Here is a 21,328-nt window from a genome sequence, read left to right on the forward strand (position 1 = left end):
CAAAAGCAGCAAAACAGCCCTGAAACATCTTTGACCCCCCCCAACATATTTGACTGTAGATACTGTGTTCTTTTCTTTGTAGGCCTCATACCATTTTCGGTAAACTGTAGAATAATGTGCTTTACCAAAAAGCTTTTATCTTTTTATCATCTGTCCATAAGGATTTTGACTTGTTCACATACATTTTGGCACACTGCAGTCTAGTTTTTTAATCTCTGTATGTCAGCAGTGAGGTCCTCCTAGACCTCTTGCCATAGCATTTCATTTAATTCAAATATCAACAGATAGTGCGCACTGACATGGGTGCACCTTGAGCCTGAAGAACAGCTTGAATTTCTTTGACAGTTGATTGGGGTGGCTTATCCACCATATGGACTACCATATGTGTCAACGTTTCATCAGTTTTTCTTTGCCATCTGTGTCCAAGGAGATTAGCTACAGTTTCATGGGTTGTAAAGTTCTTGATTATCTTGCTAACCGTGGACAAAGAAACATTAAAATCTCTGGAGATGGACTTGTAACCTTGAAATTATTGATATTTTTCAACAATTTTGGTTCTTAAGTCGTCAAACAGTTCTCTCCCCTTTCAGTTCTCCTTGCTTAGTCTGGCACACACAGTCACACAATGCAAATATGGAGTCAACGTCTCTGCTTTTTATCTGGTTTAGGTGTGATTTTCATATTATCCACATTACTTGCCATAGGTGAGTTTGAATGAGAATCACATGCTTGAAACTAAGTATGTTACCGATATTTTTGGAAAACATAACCACAATGTTGTCCCATTTTTGGTGTTTGTGTGAAATTATTTCTAATTTGCATTTTTTACATGTTTTTCGTGGTTTTCCAATACACACAACGGAAATAAACATGTGTATAACAAAACATGTAATTGCAATAATTTTCTGCATGAAATACTTAATTCTCTGGAACAATTTTAAGGGTGCCAACACTTTCAACCATAACTGTACAAGTGGGAAATTACAATAGTATAAAAACATTGAGGGTTTTTTCCTAACTCAAGTATAATTCCTAAAATGAGTGACAAAGTATTATTATTATTTTGGCTTCTTTAAGGTAAGAGATCCTCTTTAATGATGGGTGAACATGCTCGGCACTGCTTGGTACTTGATCGAGCATCTGGGTGCTTGGGTACTTACAGTGCTTGTCTGAGTATCACAGGTGGTCAGATGTTTCGTCTGTGAAACAGTGAACAATGTGAAACAACGAGCACAAAGCACAAAGCTCTGTATATGGCTGGCTGTATGTGGACAGAGAGCTGACCTAACCAATCATTCCACTTCCATTATACTCGTTACTCGTGTTGAGAACTCTCAGGGCGTCTGACCTATTCAGCTTGAGTAATGACCACCCAAGCATTTTATTTCTCGCCCATCACTAATCCTTTTAAATATATATATATATATATATACATATATATATATATATATATATATATATATATATAGTAGGTTAGTCTGAAAAAAATGTCAGATTAAAGAAAACATGTCATCAGGTGTATCTACCCCATTTCAGAGCAGCATAATGTAAGGGCCAGGACCTCGCCTACAGTGATGTTTCATTTAGTTTACTGGGTGCTCATGTTTTCTCTGTTTAAGATGTAGCAGTTCTCTATAAGGCTATGTGCGCACAGTGCATTTTTCGCGGCGTTTTTGCGCGTTTTTCGGGTGCATTTTTGGCCTCAAAACTGCATGATTTTGCTTCCCCAGCAAAGTCTATGAGTTTTCATTTTTGCTGTCCGCACACAACTTTTTTTTTTAAGCTGCGTTTTTGAGCTTGAAAAAAAACATGGACATGTCAATTCTTTCCTGCGTTTTTCTGCGTTTTCCCCCCATGCAATGCATTGGAAAAACGCAGCAAAACGCAGAGATCAAAAACGCAGCAAAACACAGCCAAAAACGCACCAAATCGCGGTAAAAACATATGCTTTTTTATGCGTTTTTTCGACGCGGCTGCGTTTTTGTGCGTTTTTAGAGGCCAAAAACGCACAAAAACACAGCGTCAAAAAAACGCAGCGTGTGCACATAGCCTTACCCTGCCAACATCACTAATTGGCAGTTTTCTGTATACAGTGTGCATAAGCAGAAAGCTGCCAATTAATGGTGGGGGTGTGGTTGGTATGCATGGCAGCAGGTTCTCCTAGTGATAATCACTTCCTGATAAAAAGTGATTTTATCAAAACTATGACAAGTATCCCAATGAGTGACACATCCCTGGAATCATATAATGCATGTTTTAGATTAAGTTGAAAAAACATAGTGACAGGTACCTTTTAAGATATTGTGCTCACATACAATGGAACTGTTATATTATAGAACTATTCTCCACCAGATAAAAAATTACTATTGGAATACAGGGTTTGACAAAGGACATTGAGCTAACTGGAAATAAAAGTATCTGAAGTCATAGTTGAGCCCATGCAACTCTACAGGCGCAATATTATGGCTATGTATAATTCACAGACTAAATATAGCGGTGATACATTCATGTGCTTGAGCCACTAACAGCTTCTTATGTACATTTCTATTTCACAAAAACAGAATTGAAAAAAAATTGTAAAGTATATCTGATTGTGCCTTGAAGACTTCATGCATTTTTAAAGAACTCCATAAATGTTCTGTATGTACAACAGTTAATATTAATAAATTACATGCAGACAGACCCCAGTATATTATCATGTGGTATAATATTTCATTTTTGTTTATCTTCTTTTAGGCAAGCAGTCCAACCACAGGTACAGCTCCGAGGAGCCATTCCCAAACATCCGTCTGTCCATCTACTCAGGATATATGTAGGTATGTAAAACAAAAAATATACTATTTCTAAATGGCAAAAATGACTAACAACTTTGAGGTCCTAACTAGAGATGATTACAACTGTGGAATCCACACGGACTCAAAAAAAAAAAGTTTGGTTCGGGAACCGAACTTCACCCAAACTTGGCCATGGACAAGACACCCCATACAAGTCAATGCGAAAAGAAGTTCTGTTCTGTAAAATGATTATAGTAAGGGGCTACAAAATGAAGCAAAATGGGAATAAGAGCAGGACTGTTATACATACCGTGTATCCCAGAAGATAATACTGCAGTCAGATTTTTTTTGGACCCCCTCAATAACGCCTAACAGTTGTTTAACATTTTATTTCCTAAATCAATAGTATACATGAAAATAAGCAACTTTGTAATATATCTTATCAGACAAATTTGCTTTTTTCTCTGCCAAATATGATCAGTCATTATCAAAATTTTAAATTCTGATGTAAAATCTGTGTTCAGTGAAGACTTTCCCATAACTGAGATAGGAGATGAGAGCTGCTAGTGAAAAGATTATATCTAGATACAGGGGAAGAAGGAGGGAGGAGATCTGCCTCTAGCTCCTCCCTCCTCCGGTCTACAGAGAATTATATTACAAAAAACAGAAGACCATATTCTTAGTTCCAGTATACTTTACCATATATAAGACCTATAAAAGAGCACTGAAACTCATATTCAAAACAATAATTTTTATTATTGAGGATTATAAAATATTACAAAGAGTATCAATGGGGGGAGGGGAAGGTTTGGAAAAGAAAAGAGAGCAGTGTATAATTAATCCTGATTTGATCACCCAGTAATTGTACAAGAAAATATGTAATACAGTACATGGATTGGAAAATGAAATTCATGACATGGGCAACAGTACAATGTATTGAGTCAAATGTCAGTATACATTATTTGCCTATTACATATCAAAAATGATCAGTGCAAAAATTTGATTAGTTCCTCATAAAGCTTGGAACGAAATACCTATGTAGCTACAATGCAATTGTCCTCACCACCGGGAATATGGTAAGCATATAGTTAAATATAAAGTGCCTAGTGCTCTCTATTAGACCTCAATTCCTATGGGACAAAAACAGCTCATCACTGGATATTTAATCACTGTATTTCCAAAAGGGTGAGCTACGGTTAATTGCAACTACTCATATGGATTGCACAAAATTCCAAATTCCATGTAACTATGAAATGGAAAATTCCTCTCCACACAAGTTCACCACGTAAGGTGACAGGCAAGACACTTATATAGTTTATATAATTGATCGTGCTGATGATTGTAGATGAGAGGTAATGCTGGTATAAACAACACGTGCACATGCCCCACCAGGGGCTAAGGCATGCAGTGATGTATCCTTAAGGTATAGAACATTCAGCAAAAGGCCGCTCATCCCCAGAGCATCAGCATTGATCATGAATCAACATGTACAATGTCCTAGTTGTCATCCATAGGGGATGAAGATGTACGGACTTTACAGTAATTCATATCAGCCCATAATGGGTAATCATGCCTGCCTGAACAAAGTTTCCATAGAATACACCCAATAGATAGAAGTGCTTAGTGGTATAATATGTAACTTGCAGAGGGAAATTACTTACATATCAATCACTGGGGACCACTGGAAGGCTTCCCGACGCGCGTTTCGCCGTTCTTTGTCAAGGGAAACATGGTCATGTATGTGATTTGGTGCTCTTATAAAGGATAAATGGTGCCGGGAGTTCCCACGTGCACGGCCGTGCAGCGTCTGTCGTCACTTCCGGCCGCGGGGCCTCGCCGTGCCTGTGCGCGATCCCGCAGCGGCAAGCGACGACAGATGGGATTAGTCATTCAATGTGGGGAGGGGACGCCTGCGCACTGAAGTTGCAAGTGCGCGGTCCCGTCCAAGTAAATGACGACAGAAGAAGTAAGCCGTGCAGGGCGGGCGCATGCGCATAGGGTTTGCCTGATACACCGCCAGTATATAGACCTAGGGCCGCAGTGTATCACCATCCTGTCAGTATGGGCAATTATGTAGCGCCAAGCTAATGGGCACGGCATTACCACTTATTACATACATTTAGAATTTATTAGTGTAACCAAATTGGGAAACACATAACTCGTGCATTACCCCTACAGAGTGCAATGTTAATCACACCCAGTACAGTTACCCAATAAGCCCCCCAATGGTCACCCACTGTATGACAAGGCAGTGTCAATATATACATGTATAGTTGCCATAAAATTGTGAAATAGTATTCATAAAGAAAATAAAAGTGATAGCTCAAATCACAGTAATGTGAGTGTTAAGCTGCCCATAAACAATATGGGAAATAAGAATAGTGTAAGGTAAATAGCAAGAAAAATTATATGTGGAGTGCGATTTTATGAAGAGGTGAAGTGTGTACGTTAAATGTGAAAAAATTATGTAGAATACTGATGTGCATTGAGATGAGATGGACCAGATACGGTTATACTGGTCATGTGAAAATATGTGAAAAAATGATGACCAATAACTAGAGTGTGAATGTGACGTGGAGTGATTATATATAAAATAATTGTGAATATTACATGAAGTGATTATATATAAAATAAAATAATACATAGATTATATACAGGATACATGTAAGGACATGTGTGGGGGGGGGGGAGGGGGGAGGGGGGAAAGGGAAGGGAGGGGGGGGGGAAAGGGGGGGTGGAGGACTGGTACGGTGGGGGAGGGGGGGGGGAGAGGGGAAGGGGAGAAGGGAGAGAGGGGAGGGGGAAATGGAGAGTATTTCCATAATGTAGCGGCATGCACGAGAAAGGGTTCCTCCTGTAGAAATGATTGCACGGAACCGCGCACGTCGTTGTTTCCACTCCCAGCACAAAAATGGAGCACCCTGGTAAGATGAAAAGATGAGATTCTTGAAGGCGAAATAACTAGGAATAATCAGAGAACAATAAAGTGAGAAGACACATTAAAGTAAAACAAATTAAAAACAGGTTAAAAATTCAAGATGAGTCTAATCAAGGAATAACACAGATTAATTCACCCTAGACCCAGATACAGGCCTTGTAAGGGTTATAGAAATGGGGAAAAGCTCATTGTTTCATTTAAACCTGATGGTACAAGGGTATTTAGTGTGGAAATCCATCTAACTTCTTTTTGGGCCAGGATTCTTTTCCAGTTGCCCCCTCTTTCTGTTATAATCACTCTGTCTATTCCACTTACCTTAAGTTGAGTATCATCACACTGGTGAAATTGTTTAAAATGTCTAGGTATGGTTTTCATACCCCAATCATCTTCTATTTCTTTAGCTGCCCGGATGTCCAAGACATGTTCCCTCGTTCTACGTCGTAGTTGTCATCCCAATATAGATTTTGTTGCAAGGGCACTTGGCGCTATAGATTACTCCAATCGTACCACAATTGATTTGATGTGTGATTTTATAGGTTTTAGTGCCTGTGGCATCAGTGAACTCATCTGTGGTTGTGATGTTAGTGCAAGCTACACATTTACCACAAGATCTGCAACCCCATTTCGGTCCCCTGCTGTTGAAAATACCTTTGGGTTTTTCTTGTACAAAATGGCTATTCACTAGTAGGTCTGCCAAATTTTTGGCTCGTCGATAAGTGATTGCTGGATTTTGAGGTATGTGTCTAGATAATGTTGAGTCCAATAGCAGGACGTTCCAGTGTTTCTTGAGAGCCTGCCACAATTCTTTGTTTCTAGAATGAAAAGTAGAGATAAATCTCACCAAATCAGAGTTGCTAGATTTTCTATTATGATTATAGAGTAATTCCGTTCTGCTGGCAAATTTGGCCTTTCTGTAGCCTCTCTGTATGGCTTTCTCATTGTATCCTCTCATTTGAAACCTCTCCCATAGATCTCTTGATTGTTGTTCGAAGTTTTGATCTGTTGAACATATTCTTCTTATTCGAAGAAATTGGCCTCTCGGTATGCTGTTAATGAGATTCTTTGGATGAGCCGATTTAGCGTGAAGCAAACTGTTAACTGCCGTTGGTTTTCTGTACACATCTGTCACTATATGGCCACTTTCATCTATATTGAGTAGTATATCCAAAAATTCCATGTCAGACCTGCCGGCCTTATATGTAAATCTGAGATTCAAGTCATTCCTGTTGAGATATTGCATGAATGTTGTCAAATCATAATGGGAACCCTGCCAGAGAAAAATAATATCATCGATGTAGTGCCCCCAGAACAGAACATTGTCCAAATGGGGCGCCACATCGGTATGAAATAGGTCCCTCTCCCACAGCCCCAGGAACAGGTTGGCGTACGAGGGAGCGCATGCCGCCCCCATTGCTGTTCCCTGGAGCTGTAGGAAAAAGGACCTATTAAATAAAAAGAAATTATGAGTTAGTGCAAACTCCAGCAGGGTCAATGTAAACTCGCAAATATCATCCGGATGACTAGACATCTCTAGAAAAAATGTTATTGCTCTGAGACCATCTGAATGTACTATGGATGAGTATAAAGCTTCTACGTCGCATACGACCATTAGAGTATTGTTATCCAGTTGGATCCCATCTAATTTCCTCAGGACATCAGATGTGTCCTTAATATATGACGGTATGGTCTCCACGATTGGTTTTAAAATATGGTCTATATATCGGCAGATAGGTTCACATAAATTGTCTACTCCGGAGACAATCGGTCTTCCTGGAGGATTTCTGGCGTCTTTATGAATTTTTGGGACCATATAGAATGTGGCTATTTTGGCCTCATTTTTGAATAGATAGGTTAACTCCTTCGTAGTGATGATATTCTGTTCCACTGCCCTCTCTAAGATCTGTAGAAGTTGCGTTTTAAATGCTAATAAGGGATTGAATGTAAGTTTTTTATATGTCCTATGGTCATTCAGATGTTTTGTGACTGTATTTAGGTACATATGTGTCGGCCATAGCACAATGTTCCCCCCTTTGTCTGAGGGTTTAATGATTACATCCTTCATATCCCGTAGTTCTTCAATTGCCTTCCTCTCCTCTCTAGTACAGTTGTCATGGGGTATAGAACATTGTATTTTCTTTAAATCATCTGTGACTAACCGGACAAAGATATCTATATTGGAATATGTATTAGATGGGGGGAATTTGGTTGATGGTGGAATAATGTTTTTGGGCATTCTACTTACTGGAGTTGGTGTCTGCTCATCCAAGAGGTCTTGTAGAATTCTGACTGCTTCACGTTCATTGGTTGTAGAAAACACATCCGGTCCCTCATTTTTGTGAAAAATCTTTTTGAAAGTAAGTTTCCTAGCAAATAAATGCAGGTCTTTCAACGCTGTAAAATATTCAAATTTAGATGAGGGAGAAAAAGTTAGACCTCTACTCAGAATATTAATTTGGGCATCTGTCAACAGTTTATCTGTGAGGTTAATTACCTTATACGAATTGAAATTCTTCCTATATGTATTCTTTCGGAATGGTAGTACTTTTTGTTGTTGGTCTTGATTTTTCCCCACTCCTCTAACTGAAGTATGGTGTGAAGTACCAGAGGCTGTACTCAATTCTGTATCCGTGGATGCAACTGAAGAGGATGATGTTGCACGTTGCATGTGTTTATTTGTCTCTGTGTTTTTCCACTTATAGACCCTGTCTTTCTCATAGTCTTGGAGGTCTCTATGAAATTTTCTCATTTTGTTCTCTTTAATTTGTTTCTCCCATGATGTGAAGGATTTGTCAAGATCCTCATGGAATTTCTCTTTGTCAGACTCGGAGAGTATCCTCATGAGTTCACCTTGTTTTTCATTGATCTCACCATCAATATCTTGTATAGTTTTAACATTCTTGTTAATAATGAGTTCCAGATATTTCTTGGAGCAATCATTGCTGGCTGCTTCCCACTGCGTGGTAAATTCTATGTCATCCTTGCCATATGAGGGAAAAACTTGGACTCTCAGTCCACGTGGGACCATGTCTTTTTCTAAATAATTCTCTAATGTCGTTTTATTCCACCAGGTTTTTGTCCTACGGTGGAATAAGCTGGTGAGATTTTGTTTCAATTCCCTGGTATTAGACTCATCTGAATTCACTGCCTCTGTCTTCTCTCCCTTAAAAATTGATGCAGCTTGGGTAACCCAAGTTGCCTCTTTAGTGCGTATATCCATAATGTAGATGGATTTGAACCTCTGTGAAAACACAGGAAAATATCTCAAAAAACAGAAGACCATATTCTTAGTTCCAGTATACTTTACCATATATAAGACCTATAAAAGAGCACTGAAACTCATATTCAAAACAATAATTTTTATTATTGAGGATTATAAAATATTACAAAGAGTATCAATGGGGGGAGGGGAAGGTTTGGAAAAGAAAAGAGAGCAGTGTATAATTAATCCTGATTTGATCACCCAGTAATTGTACAAGAAAATATGTAATACAGTACATGGATTGGAAAATGAAATTCATGACATGGGCAACAGTACAATGTATTGAGTCAAATGTCAGTATACATTATTTGCCTATTACATATCAAAAATGATCAGTGCAAAAATTTGATTAGTTCCTCATAAAGCTTGGAACGAAATACCTATGTAGGTACAATGCAATTGTCCTCACCACCGGGAATATGGTAAGCATATAGTTAAATATAAAGTGCCTAGTGCTCTCTATTAGACCTCAATTCCTATGGGACAAAAACAGCTCATCACTGGATATTTAATCACTGTATTTCCAAAAGGGTGAGCTACGGTTAATTGCAACTACTCATATGGATTGCACAAAATTCCAAATTCCATGTAACTATGAAATGGAAAATTCCTCTCCACACAAGTTCACCACGTAAGGTGACAGGCAAGACACTTATATAGTTTATATAATTGATTGTGCTGATGATTGTAGATGAGAGGTAATGCTGGTATAAACAATACGTGCACATGCCCCACCAGGGGCTAAGGCATGCAGTGATGTATCCTTAAGGTATAGAACATTCAGCAAAAGGCCGCTCATCCCCAGAGCATCAGCATTGATCATGAATCAACATGTACAATGTCCTAGTTGTCATCCATAGGGGATGAAGATGTACGGACTTTACAGTAATTCATATCAGCCCATAATGGGTAATCATGCCTGCCTGAACAAAGTTTCCATAGAATACACCCAATAGATAGAAGTGCTTAGTGGTATAATATGTAACTTGCAGAGGGAAATTACTTACATATCAATCACTGGGGACCACTGGAAGGCTTCCCGACGCGCGTTTCGCCGTTCTTTGTCAAGGGAAACATGGTCATGTATGTGATATGGTGCTCTTATAAAGGATAAATGGTGCCGGGAGTTCCCACGTGCACGGCCGTGCAGCGTCTGTCGTCACTTCCGGCCGCGGGGCCGCGCCGTGCCTGTGCGCGATCCCGCAGCGGCAAGCGACGACAGATGGGATTAGTCATTCAATGTGGGGAGGGGACGCCTGCGCACTGAAGTTGCAAGTGCGCGGTCCCGTCCAAGTAAATGACGACAGAAGAAGTAAGCCGTGCAGGGCGGGCGCATGCGCATAGGGTTTGCCTGATACACCGCCAGTATATAGACCTAGGGCCGCAGTGTATCACCATCCTGTCAGTATGGGCAATTATGTAGCGTTAAGCTAATGGGCACGGCATTACCACTTATTACATACATTTAGAATTTATTAGTGTAACCAAATTGGGAAACACATAACTCGTGCATTACCCCTACAGAGTGCAATGTTAATCACACCCAGTACAGTTACCCAATAAGCCCCCCAATGGTCACCCACTGTATGACAAGGCAGTGTCAATATATACATGTATAGTTGCCATAAAATTGTGAAATAGTATTCATAAAGAAAATAAAAGTGATAGCTCAAATCACAGTAATGTGAGTGTTAAGCTGCCCATAAACAATATGGGAAATAAGAATAGTGTAAGGTAAATAGCAAGAAACCCCCCCCCTCCCTTCCCTTTCCCCCCTCCCCCCTCCCCCCCCCCACACATGTCCTTACATGTATCCTGTATATAATCTATGTATTATTTTATTTTATATATAATCACTTCATGTAATATTCACAATTATTTTATATATAATCACTCCACGTCACATTCACACTCTAGTTATTGGTCATCATTTTTTCACATATTTTCACATGACCAGTATAACCGTATCTGGTCCATCTCATCTCAATGCACATCAGTATTCTACATAATTTTTCACATTTAACGTACACACTTCACCTCTTCATAAAATCGCACTCCACATATAATTTTTCTTGCTATTTACCTTACACTATTCTTATTTCCCATATTGTTTATGGGCAGCTTAACACTCACATTACTGTGATTTGAGCTATCACTTTTATTTTCTTTATGAATACTATTTCACAATTTTATGGCAACTATACATGTATATATTGACACTGCCTTGTCATACAGTGGGTGACCATTGGGGGGCTTATTGGGTAACTGTACTGGGTGTGATTAACATTGCACTCTGTAGGGGTAATGCACGAGTTATGTGTTTCCCAATTTGGTTACACTAATAAATTCTAAATGTATGTAATAAGTGGTAATGCCGTGCCCATTAGCTTGGCGCTACATAATTGCCCATACTGACAGGATGGTGATACACTGCGGCCCTAGGTCTATATACTGGCGGTGTATCAGGCAAACCCTATGCGCATGCGCCCGCCCTGCACGGCTTACTTCTTCTGTCGTCATTTACTTGGACGGGACCGCGCACTTGCAACTTCAGTGCGCAGGCGTCCCCTCCCCACATTGAATGACTAATCCCATCTGTCGTCGCTTGCCGCTGCGGGATCGCGCACAGGCACGGCGCGGCCCCGCGGCCGGAAGTGACGACAGACGCTGCACGGCCGTGCACGTGGGAACTCCCGGCACCATTTATCCTTTATAAGAGCAACATATCACATACATGACCATGTTTCCCTTGACAAAGAACGGTGAAACGCGCGTCGGGAAGCCTTCCAGTGGTCCCCAGTGATTGATATGTAAGTAATTTCCCTCTGCAAGTTACATATTATACCACTAAGCACTTCTATCTATTGGGTGTATTCTATGGAAACTTTGTTCAGGCAGGCATGATTACCCATTATGGGCTGATATGAATTACTGTAAAGTCCGTACATCTTCATCCCCTATGGATGACAACTAGGACATTGTACATGTTGATTCATGATCAATGCTGATGCTCTGGGGATGAGCGGCCTTTTGCTGAATGTTCTATACCTTAAGGATACATCACTGCATGCCTTAGCCCCTGGTGGGGCATGTGCACGTATTGTTTATACCAGCATTACCTCTCATCTACAATCATCAGCACGATCAATTATATAAACTATATAAGTGTCTTGCCTGTCACCTTACGTGGTGAACTTGTGTGGAGAGGAATTTTCCATTTCATAGTTACATGGAATTTGGAATTTTGTGCAATCCATATGAGTAGTTGCAATTAACCGTAGCTCACCCTTTTGGAAATACAGTGATTAAATATCCAGTGATGAGCTGTTTTTGTCCCATAGGAATTGAGGTCTAATAGAGAGCACTAGGCACTTTATATTTAACTATATGCTTACCATATTCCCGGTGGTGAGGACAATTGCATTGTAGCTACATAGGTATTTCGTTCCAAGCTTTATGAGGAACTAATCAAATTTTTGCACTGATCATTTTTGATATGTAATAGGCAAATAATGTATACTGACATTTGACTCAATACATTGTACTGTTGCCCATGTCATGAATTTCATTTTCCAATCCATGTACTGTATTACATATTTTCTTGTACAATTACTGGGTGATCAAATCAGGATTAATTATACACTGCTCTCTTTTCTTTTCCAAACCTTCCCCTCCCCCCATTGATACTCTTTGTAATATTTTATAATCCTCAATAATAAAAATTATTGTTTTGAATATGAGTTTCAGTGCTCTTTTATAGGTCTTATATATAGAGAATTATATTAATAGCAACTGCCATCTCCTACCTCAGTAATGGGAAAGTCTTCACTGAACACAGATTTTACATCAGAAATTAAAATTTTGATAATGACTGATCATATTTGGCAGAGAAAGAAGCAAATTTGTCTGATAAGATATATTACAAACTTGCTAATTTTCATGTGTACTATTGATTTATGAAATAAAAATTAAAATGACAGTTACGCTTTAAGCTTCATGAATGTCCACTGCTTTCTCCTTCCACCATCTGTGCCAGCATCTGTAATTGTTTGCAGACAGTTATACATGCCCTCCACCCACTGTGTCAGTGTCTGTGATTGCTTGCAGCCCAGTGTACTGTATGGAAGTGTAAAAAGAAATAATTAAAAAAAAATGGCGTGCTCTCCTGACCTATTTTTGATAACCAGCATAGGTAAACAGATGGCTGTGAGCTTCAACACCCAGTATTCTGCTTTATCATGGCTAGTTATCAAAAATATAGGGGATCCCATGCATTTTTTTTAATTATATAAATAAACAATAAAAACAGCATGGGGTCCCCCCCATTTTTAATACCCAGCTAATGTAAAGCTCCCAGCTGGCAGTTGGAATTATCAGAGTGGAAAGAGCCATGGTTATTGGCCCATTCCAGCCTGAAAATACTTGCCCGCAGTTGCCCCAGAATTGGCACATCCATTAGATGTGCCAATTTTGGCACTTTACCCTGCTCATCCCAAATGCCCTGATGTGATAGCCATTGAAGTTATATCTTGGGATGATGATAGCTGTGAATTGTCAAAAATAGCAGCTCCCATCAAGCCCTAGGTTAGTAATTGGGAGTTGTCTATGAGACACCCCCATTACTATCTTGTAAGTAAAAAGAAATAAACACACAGATAAATTCTTTATTTGAAGTAAAAACATACACACCGTTCTTCACCCCTTTATTAACTCCCAAAACACCCCAGTAGGTCCACCATAATCCATAGTATGTCCCATTACGATCCCAGCTCTGATACATCCAGAGGCTGAAGTTTTGGAATATGTAAGCAATCACTATAGCTTCTGGGACACATTGAGGGCAGTAGAGGAATCCGACATTGTCACGTAGTTCATTGGAGGTCACAACTGGGCTCCCATGATACCAAGTTTGATCACCAGTGAACCTGCTGCTGGATTGCCGGACTGTTGGATTGTTGGAACTGATAGAACAGCAGTCGAGAAAACTGGCAGTCAAGTCACCAGAGTTCACACGCTCTGCTGCTGCCCTCAGTGAACTCAGTTTAACCTGCTGCCAGACTGTCGGATTGTGGGAGACGATGGCGCAGCAATCTGACAATCTGGTAGTGAGGTCACCGGAGTTCACACTTGAAGGTGCCTCACTCCCCTCAATTAACTCAGTTGAACTCGCTTCTGGATTGCAAGACTACTGTGCGGCTGTGTCACGCAATCCGGCAAGCGGGTTCAACTGAGTTTATCGAGAGAGTGTGAACTCCGGTGACCTAACTGCCATACTGCTGGACTGCTGTGCCCCCGTATCTTGCAATCTAACAGTCTGGCAATTCGGCAGCGGTTTCACCACTGGACAAAATTGTTTCCATGGGAGTCTGGCTGTGACCTAAGGTGAACTGATTGATGTTACCGTTTCTCACAGTTGGGTTCCTCCGCTGCCCTCAGTGTGTCCCAGAGGCTGTAGTGATCGGTCACGTTTTCTATCACTGCAGCTTCTGCATATAGAGAGCTGGATCATTGTGGGACGTCGTGTGCATTACATCAGACCTGCGAGGGTGTTTTGGGGATTAATAAAGGGGTGAATGAGGGTGTGTATGTTTTTTATTTCAAATAAAGGATTTGTTGTGTGTTCATTTCTTTTTACTTACTGGTTGGTAAAGAGGGTGTCTCAGATGCTTCCCCATTACTAGTCAAAGGCTTGATGACAGCCGTGATTGTTCACAAATCACAGCTATCATCAGAGTCATATATTACTCTGATTGCTACCACATCATGGCAATCAGAATGAGATGGGTAAAGCGCCAGAATTGGCGCATCTAATGGATGCTCCTCTTCAAGGGCGGCTGCGGGCTAGTATTTCAGGCTGGGACTGGCCAAAAGCTGCTCTGTAGGTTTTCAACCAACTTTATTCGAATGATAAACCCGAACACTGTTCATATCTGAGAACCGAACTCTCAATGTTTGGCACGAAACCCGAACTTTACAGTACAGGTTCTCTCATCTTACTAATAATGCATCATTAATTTTCATTTTTATTTAACACCTTTATGCATTAAATTTCCCTCATTTCATGTACTTTGATATATTGGTACTGTTTAGTATATCATTATTTTTCATATTTTCTTTCATTCCTTTTGCATGCTTTTTCGGTCATGGAATTTTTTTTAGAACTGCCTTGCTTGATGTTTCAGAAGATGACTTTAACCATGCTACACCTGTAATGCCAATTGCAACTTCTGGTAGAGAGTGTGGTAAAAAGCAAGTAAAACGAAGGTATAGACGTAAAAGGACATATTGCTCCACCTGTGCCCAAGCAGAAAAGCAAAGAAACATGCAACCTAGGGAGGTAACACAGAAAGTAGATGTGACAGATACTGATTCTTCATCAGATGAAAGACAGTGGGCTACAAGAGTAAGAAGACATGAAAAGTCTAAACCCCAGAAAAGAAGAAGAATGCTGAATAAATCACATGATGCTTCTTCAGAGTCCACTGCCATTGAAATGGTGCCTCTAAGTTCCAAAGACTCACAAGTACAAAAACTTAGTCAACATCATCACCATCATCAGGAACAACAACAGGCACATCCAAGTAATTTTGCCAATACTTCCTCTTACTACAGAAGGAGAAAACCATCAAAATTGAAAGAGTCCAACATCTCTACAACATCAGGATCATCGGTTGAAATAAAGCAATATGCTAATAGAAGAGTAAAGAAAAGAGTAAAATCATGTTGTACTAATATTCAGAAGTGTCACTGTAACAATAAAGAAGAAAAACGTATCAAGAAAAATATAAAGGAGGAAGGAGCTGGTGCAGAGACCTTGGCGCCAGTTACTGCTGCCCAATATGAACATACAGCCACACCAGTTAACTGCGATGAATGGGGTGATGATTTAGAAGTTTGCAGGTCAGTCTTCAACCGTAGTCTTTTAGTTGGAAAAACTTTTCCTTTTATTTCTTTCACCTATTATTTTCTCATCTAATACATGTTATTTCTAAACCTCACAGGCCATTACACTTTCAACCATGATATTAACATGAATAAAATATGATTTCATAGGGAATGTGGCCAGATCAGAGCTTAAAATGTGTCGCAGCAGAGATAGAGAAGGTGGTAGATAATCTTCAGTAAGGTGTCTGGTGGAATAAAGATGTAAAATCCCCCAAATATTTCTCAGACAGTAACTGCCTTAGCATTAGACGACGAACTTTGAAAATGCATTAATTAAAATGTATTCTAGATGTTAGGCTTTCAACGTGTCAATCACATTTGTCAAGTTGTCAAAAAGAAATTCCTGACTATATATTTAAGTGAAATATTTTGATATGTCGGGAAGAACAATTTATATTGAAATAAGCTATGAGTGTATAATTTTCCATGTCAGAAATTTGTTAATGTAATGTACTAATGGGCAAAATGAGGATTGGTATAACGTACAATTTAAAAATTGAATGAAAACTTATGTTGTACATTAAGTAGAGACATATATGAGAATTTAATATATATGCTTAGCAGGTGAATTTGATATCAGTCCATCAAACGAAAATTAATGGTCAAAGCAAACATCACTGTGATGTCACAATGGGGTTTAATCTGTAAAGTTAGCTTTTTTTACTCTTCAATTATAAGTTTCTAAAATGTAAAAATCTTCTTTCATTAGAACTTGTTTTGTACTATATAAAATAAACAAATTGAAACAAAGATTCTGAGGACTGTGGTCCAGGAAAAAACGTAGGTGTCACGCTGTACAAAGGCTAGTAGGACACAGTACAGTGTAGTCCCCACTAGGTGGCAGCAGAGTAGTGAAGGAGAGACAAAAAAATACTGTAACAGAAAGACAGCTTAAGTATAGCAGAGTAACTTCAGAAATGTAAACAGGCGAATCACCAGGGGGTAAAAGAGTGACTACTCTTTTGCACCCTGGTGATTCGCCTGTTTACATTTCTGAAGTTACTCTGCTATACTGGTGAGTGTTCCCGATCTGTCCTGCCTCCCTCCTACTGTGTCCTGACTTTGTCCCTCCCGTGTTTGTCTGCCTGTCCCGGTCCCTGACTTCCCGCTGCTGTCGTTTGTTTGCGTCTCCCTCTGCATACCTGATCTCTCGGCTTCTGACTTGGTTCTGTTGTCTGACTTTGATATTGATCCTCCCTTTGCATACAGTCAGGGTCTAGCCAGGAAAGTCGAGTCACTCCAAAGGGAGGATCAATATCAAAGTCAGAGAACAGAACCAAGTCAGAAGCCGAGAGATCAGGTATGCAGAGGGAGACACAAACAAACGATAGGAGAGGGAAGTCAGGGACCGGGACAGGCAGACAAACACGGGAGGGACAAAGTCAGGACACAGTAGCAGGGAGGCAGGACAGATCGGGAACACTCACCAGAGCCAGTATACAAGCTGCAAGGCAGAAATATCACTGGCACTGAGCCATATGTAGAAAGGCAATATATAGTGTCCTGGGATCCAGAACAAGGCAAGGGAAGTTAACCCCTGACATGACCAGCCAGAGCTGGGTGTAACCAGCAGCAGGGAAAAGCCGGCCTGGATCATGACAGTAGGTAGTTGAAGGCTGCCGGCCCAGAGAACTGTCAACCTTCCACTATATCCCAAGTGCATCTTCTGATTATTAAGCCCACAAAGTCATTGCGATGCAATGCAAGCAGGACATCATGGAGGTCTAATATTCAGAAAAGGTGCCAGAGGTGCAACAGGTTGAAGAAGATTTACAGTGCTCTCGTCCGGTGGCCAAGGACTACTGAAAAGGCGGGTGTACTAGGGCCCTGAGAATCTTTTTGTTTAACTTTAAAATTGTCCTTATTTTAAAAAGCAATTAATTCATTCACAAAATATCAAGAGGTTCACTCATTTCACCTTCTGCATCGGCGGCATTACAATTATGATGGTGCTGCTATGTCTGAACGCTCATGAGTCATTGCTGTGTCACAGGTCTGCTGCAGACAATCAGTGGCTGGAGCTCTGCAATTATCTATCAAAGTAGCCCTGTCTGCTCTGACAAAATAGTACAGGCTGCAGCAACCTTATAATACAGAGAAACCTATAATATTGATCACTACTCAAAGAGAGCCAATACAACAATAATGACTATGTAGTTCACCAGTGAACAATATCTAAACCTACAAAGAACTACAACAGATGCAATTTTGAAAAAACCTTTATTGAAACTTAATAATATATTAAAAAAATTATTATTTTTTTATGCACAGCAAGACAATGACATATGAACGAACAACAACGCACCAAAGAAATATAATTAGTATAATCCAGCAATGGTCAGTAACAACAATAGATAGTGGAGTTTATCAAGATGTAAAAAATAAACCCAATAAAGGAATATTATACCAATAAATAAATGTCAGAAATGACAAGATGATGTTACTAAAATAAATCCAAGTAGATAGATAAAATACCCATCCCAATAAACAACACTTTACCGAGCAAAATTTCAAAAATATATATCAATTGGTTATACTGTATGTTGAACCATACCAAGAGAACAGCCTGCATAGCAAGTAAGTAGCGTATGGAAGTAAAACAGCACGACAACAGTAGTTGTAATGGATATAATCCTGCAATGGCTGGTAACTAGTGATGAGCGAGTATGCTTGTTACTACTCGGTACTCGCACGAGTATCACTGTACTCGGGCTACTCGGCGGGTACCGAGTAATTTCGTGATACTCGTGCTTTACTCGTGGTCTTCATTTCTGCATGTTGGCGCTCTTTTGAGAGCCAGCCCTCATGCAGGGATTGGCTGGCAGACCACTGCAATGCCACAGCCCTGTTAGTTGTGGAATTGCAGTGATTGGCCGGCCTGCACAGCGTGACCGAGCCTTTATACCGGCCGGCGCGCTGTGCTCTGTACACAGCCATCTCATATTCCCTGCTTTCCACGCCCACAGGCGCCTATGATTGGTTGCAGTGAGACACGCCCCCACGCTGAGTGACAGGTGTCACACTGCACCCAATCACAGCAGCCGGTGGGCGTGTCTATACTGTGCAGTAAAATAAATAAATAAATAATTAAAAAAACCGGCGTGCGGTCCCCCCAATTTTAATACCAGCCAGATAAAGCCATACGGCTGAAGGCTGGTATTCTCAGGATGGGGAGCTCCACGTTATGGGGAGCCCCCCACCCTAACAATAACAGTCAGCAGCCGCCCAGAATTGCCGCATACATTATATGCGACAGTTCTGGGACTGTACCCGGCTCTTCCCGATTTACCCTGGTGCGTTGGCAAATCGGGGTAATAAGGAGTTATTGGCAGCCCATAGCTGCCAATAAGTCCTAGATTAATCATGTCAGGCGTCTATGAGACACCCTCCATGATTAATCTGTAAATTACAGTAAATAAACACACACACCCGAAAAATCCTTTATTAGAAATAAAAAACAATAACAAAGTCCCTCATCACCAATTTATTAACCCCGACAAACCCTCCATGTCCGGTGTAATCCACGGTCCTCCAGCGTCGCGTCCAGCTCTGCTGCATGCAGGTGACAGGAGCTGCAGAATACACCGCCGCTCCGGTCACCTCCACGCAGCTAATGAGGTGAGTATAGCGATCAGCTGAGCTGTCACTGAGGTTACCTGGATCCAGCGGTGGATGCAGCGGTGGCCGCGGGTAACCTCAGTGACAGCAGCTGATCGCGCTACTTACCGCCGCTCCGGTCAGCTTCACACAGCAACTGAGGTGAGAAGCGCGATCAGCTGCTGTCAGTCAGGTAACTCGCGGCCACCGCTGGATCCAGCGGTGGCCGCGATTAACCTCAGTGACAGCTCAGCTGATCGCTATACTCTCCTCAGTTGGTGCATGGAGCTGACCGGAGCGGCGGTGAGTAGCGCGATCAGCTGCTGTCACTGAGGTTACCCGCGGCCACCGCTGGATCCAGGTAACCTCAGTGACAGCAGCTGATCGCTATACTCACCTCATTAGCTGCGTGGAGGTGACCGGAGCGGCGGTGTATTCTGCAGCTCCTGTCACCTGCATGCAGCAGAGCTGGACGCGACGCTGGAGGACCGTGGATTACACCGGACATGGAGGGTTTGTCGGGGTTAATAAATTGGTAATGAGGGACTTTGTTATTGTTTTTTATTTCTAATAAAGGATTTTTCGTGTGTGTGTGTTTTTTAACTGTAATTTACAGATTAATCATGGAGGGTGTCTCATAGACGCCTGACATGATTAATCTAGGACTTATTGGCAGCTATGGGCTGCCAATAACTCCTTATTACCCCGATTTGCCAACGCACCAGGGTAAATCGGGAAGAGCCGGGTACAGCCCCAGAACTGTCGCATATAATGTATGCGGCAATTCTGGGCGGCTGCTGACTGATATTGTTAGGGTGGGGGGCTCCCCATAACGTGGCGCTCCCCATCCTGAGAATACCAGCCTTCAGCCGTATGGCTTTATCTGGCTGGTATTAAAATTGGGGGGGACCGCACGCCGTTTTTTTTAATTATTTAATTATTTATTTCACTGCACAGTATACACACACACCGGCTGCTGTGATTGGGTGCAGTGTGACACCTGTCACTCAGAGTGGGGGCGTGTCTCACTGCAACCAATCATAGGCGCCGAAAAGCAGGAAAGCAGAGAATACGAGATTGATTAATGACCGGCCGGCTTTTTCAAAAGAAGAAAAGCCGCAGGAGCAGTGTGAATGCCGTGCAGTGCCGCAGCAGTGATCGGCGAACGGTGAGTAAGAGAGAGGGGGGAGAATGACCGACAGACTGTGAGAGGGGGACAGACAAGACAGAGAGAGACCGACAGAGCGAGACCGACCGACGGGAGATAGAATGAAAAAAAAAATGACCGACATCGCTAGTAAAAAGCACAAAACGTGCGTTTTGGACATCGGAGTGCCACACAATGTTTATGTAAAATCTTTCATGTATTAATCTCAAAAAGTAACATACACCAGCTCTATCTCACTATTGGGTATGTGCCCTTAACATTTCCGCCATGAAAATTCATTTTGGGGTCATTTTGCAAGGTTTTCTGGTGAGTCCGTAAAAATGGCGTAAAACTCGGACAAAATTGTTCACAGCTGTGACTTTTGAGTGATAAATGCTTCAAGGGGTCTTCCCCATGCTGATGCCATGTCATTTGAGCACTCTTCTGAGACTTTTGTGACAGTTTTAGGGTTTCTCCATGCTGCCGGGGGGTCATTTCACAAAAATACTCGGGTCTCCCATAGGATAACATTGGGCTCGTTGCTCGGGCCGAGTACACGAGTATCTTGGGAGGCTCGGCCCGAGCCTCGAGCACCCGAGCTTTTTAGTACTCGCTCATCACTACTGGTAACACTATCAGTATATGATATATAATGTAGTGTATCAGGA

The 21,328-nt window shown here is 41.1% G+C and overlaps 1 protein-coding gene across 1 annotated transcript in view; it reads left to right on the plus strand.

Moving 5' to 3' along the window:
* The window catches only part of MARCHF1 (membrane associated ring-CH-type finger 1), a 536,484-nt gene that overhangs the window by 270,082 nt on the left and 245,074 nt on the right, over nucleotides 1-21,328 (plus strand). The window contains exon 4 of the mRNA XM_075347363.1: nucleotides 2,737-2,816. Coding sequence (XP_075203478.1) covers nucleotides 2,737-2,816 — 80 coding nt within the window. The remainder of the gene's footprint in view (nucleotides 1-2,736; nucleotides 2,817-21,328) is intronic.

Source organism: Anomaloglossus baeobatrachus, chromosome 1 (assembly GCF_048569485.1).
Source record: "Anomaloglossus baeobatrachus isolate aAnoBae1 chromosome 1, aAnoBae1.hap1, whole genome shotgun sequence".
NCBI lineage: Eukaryota > Metazoa > Chordata > Amphibia > Anura > Aromobatidae > Anomaloglossus > Anomaloglossus baeobatrachus.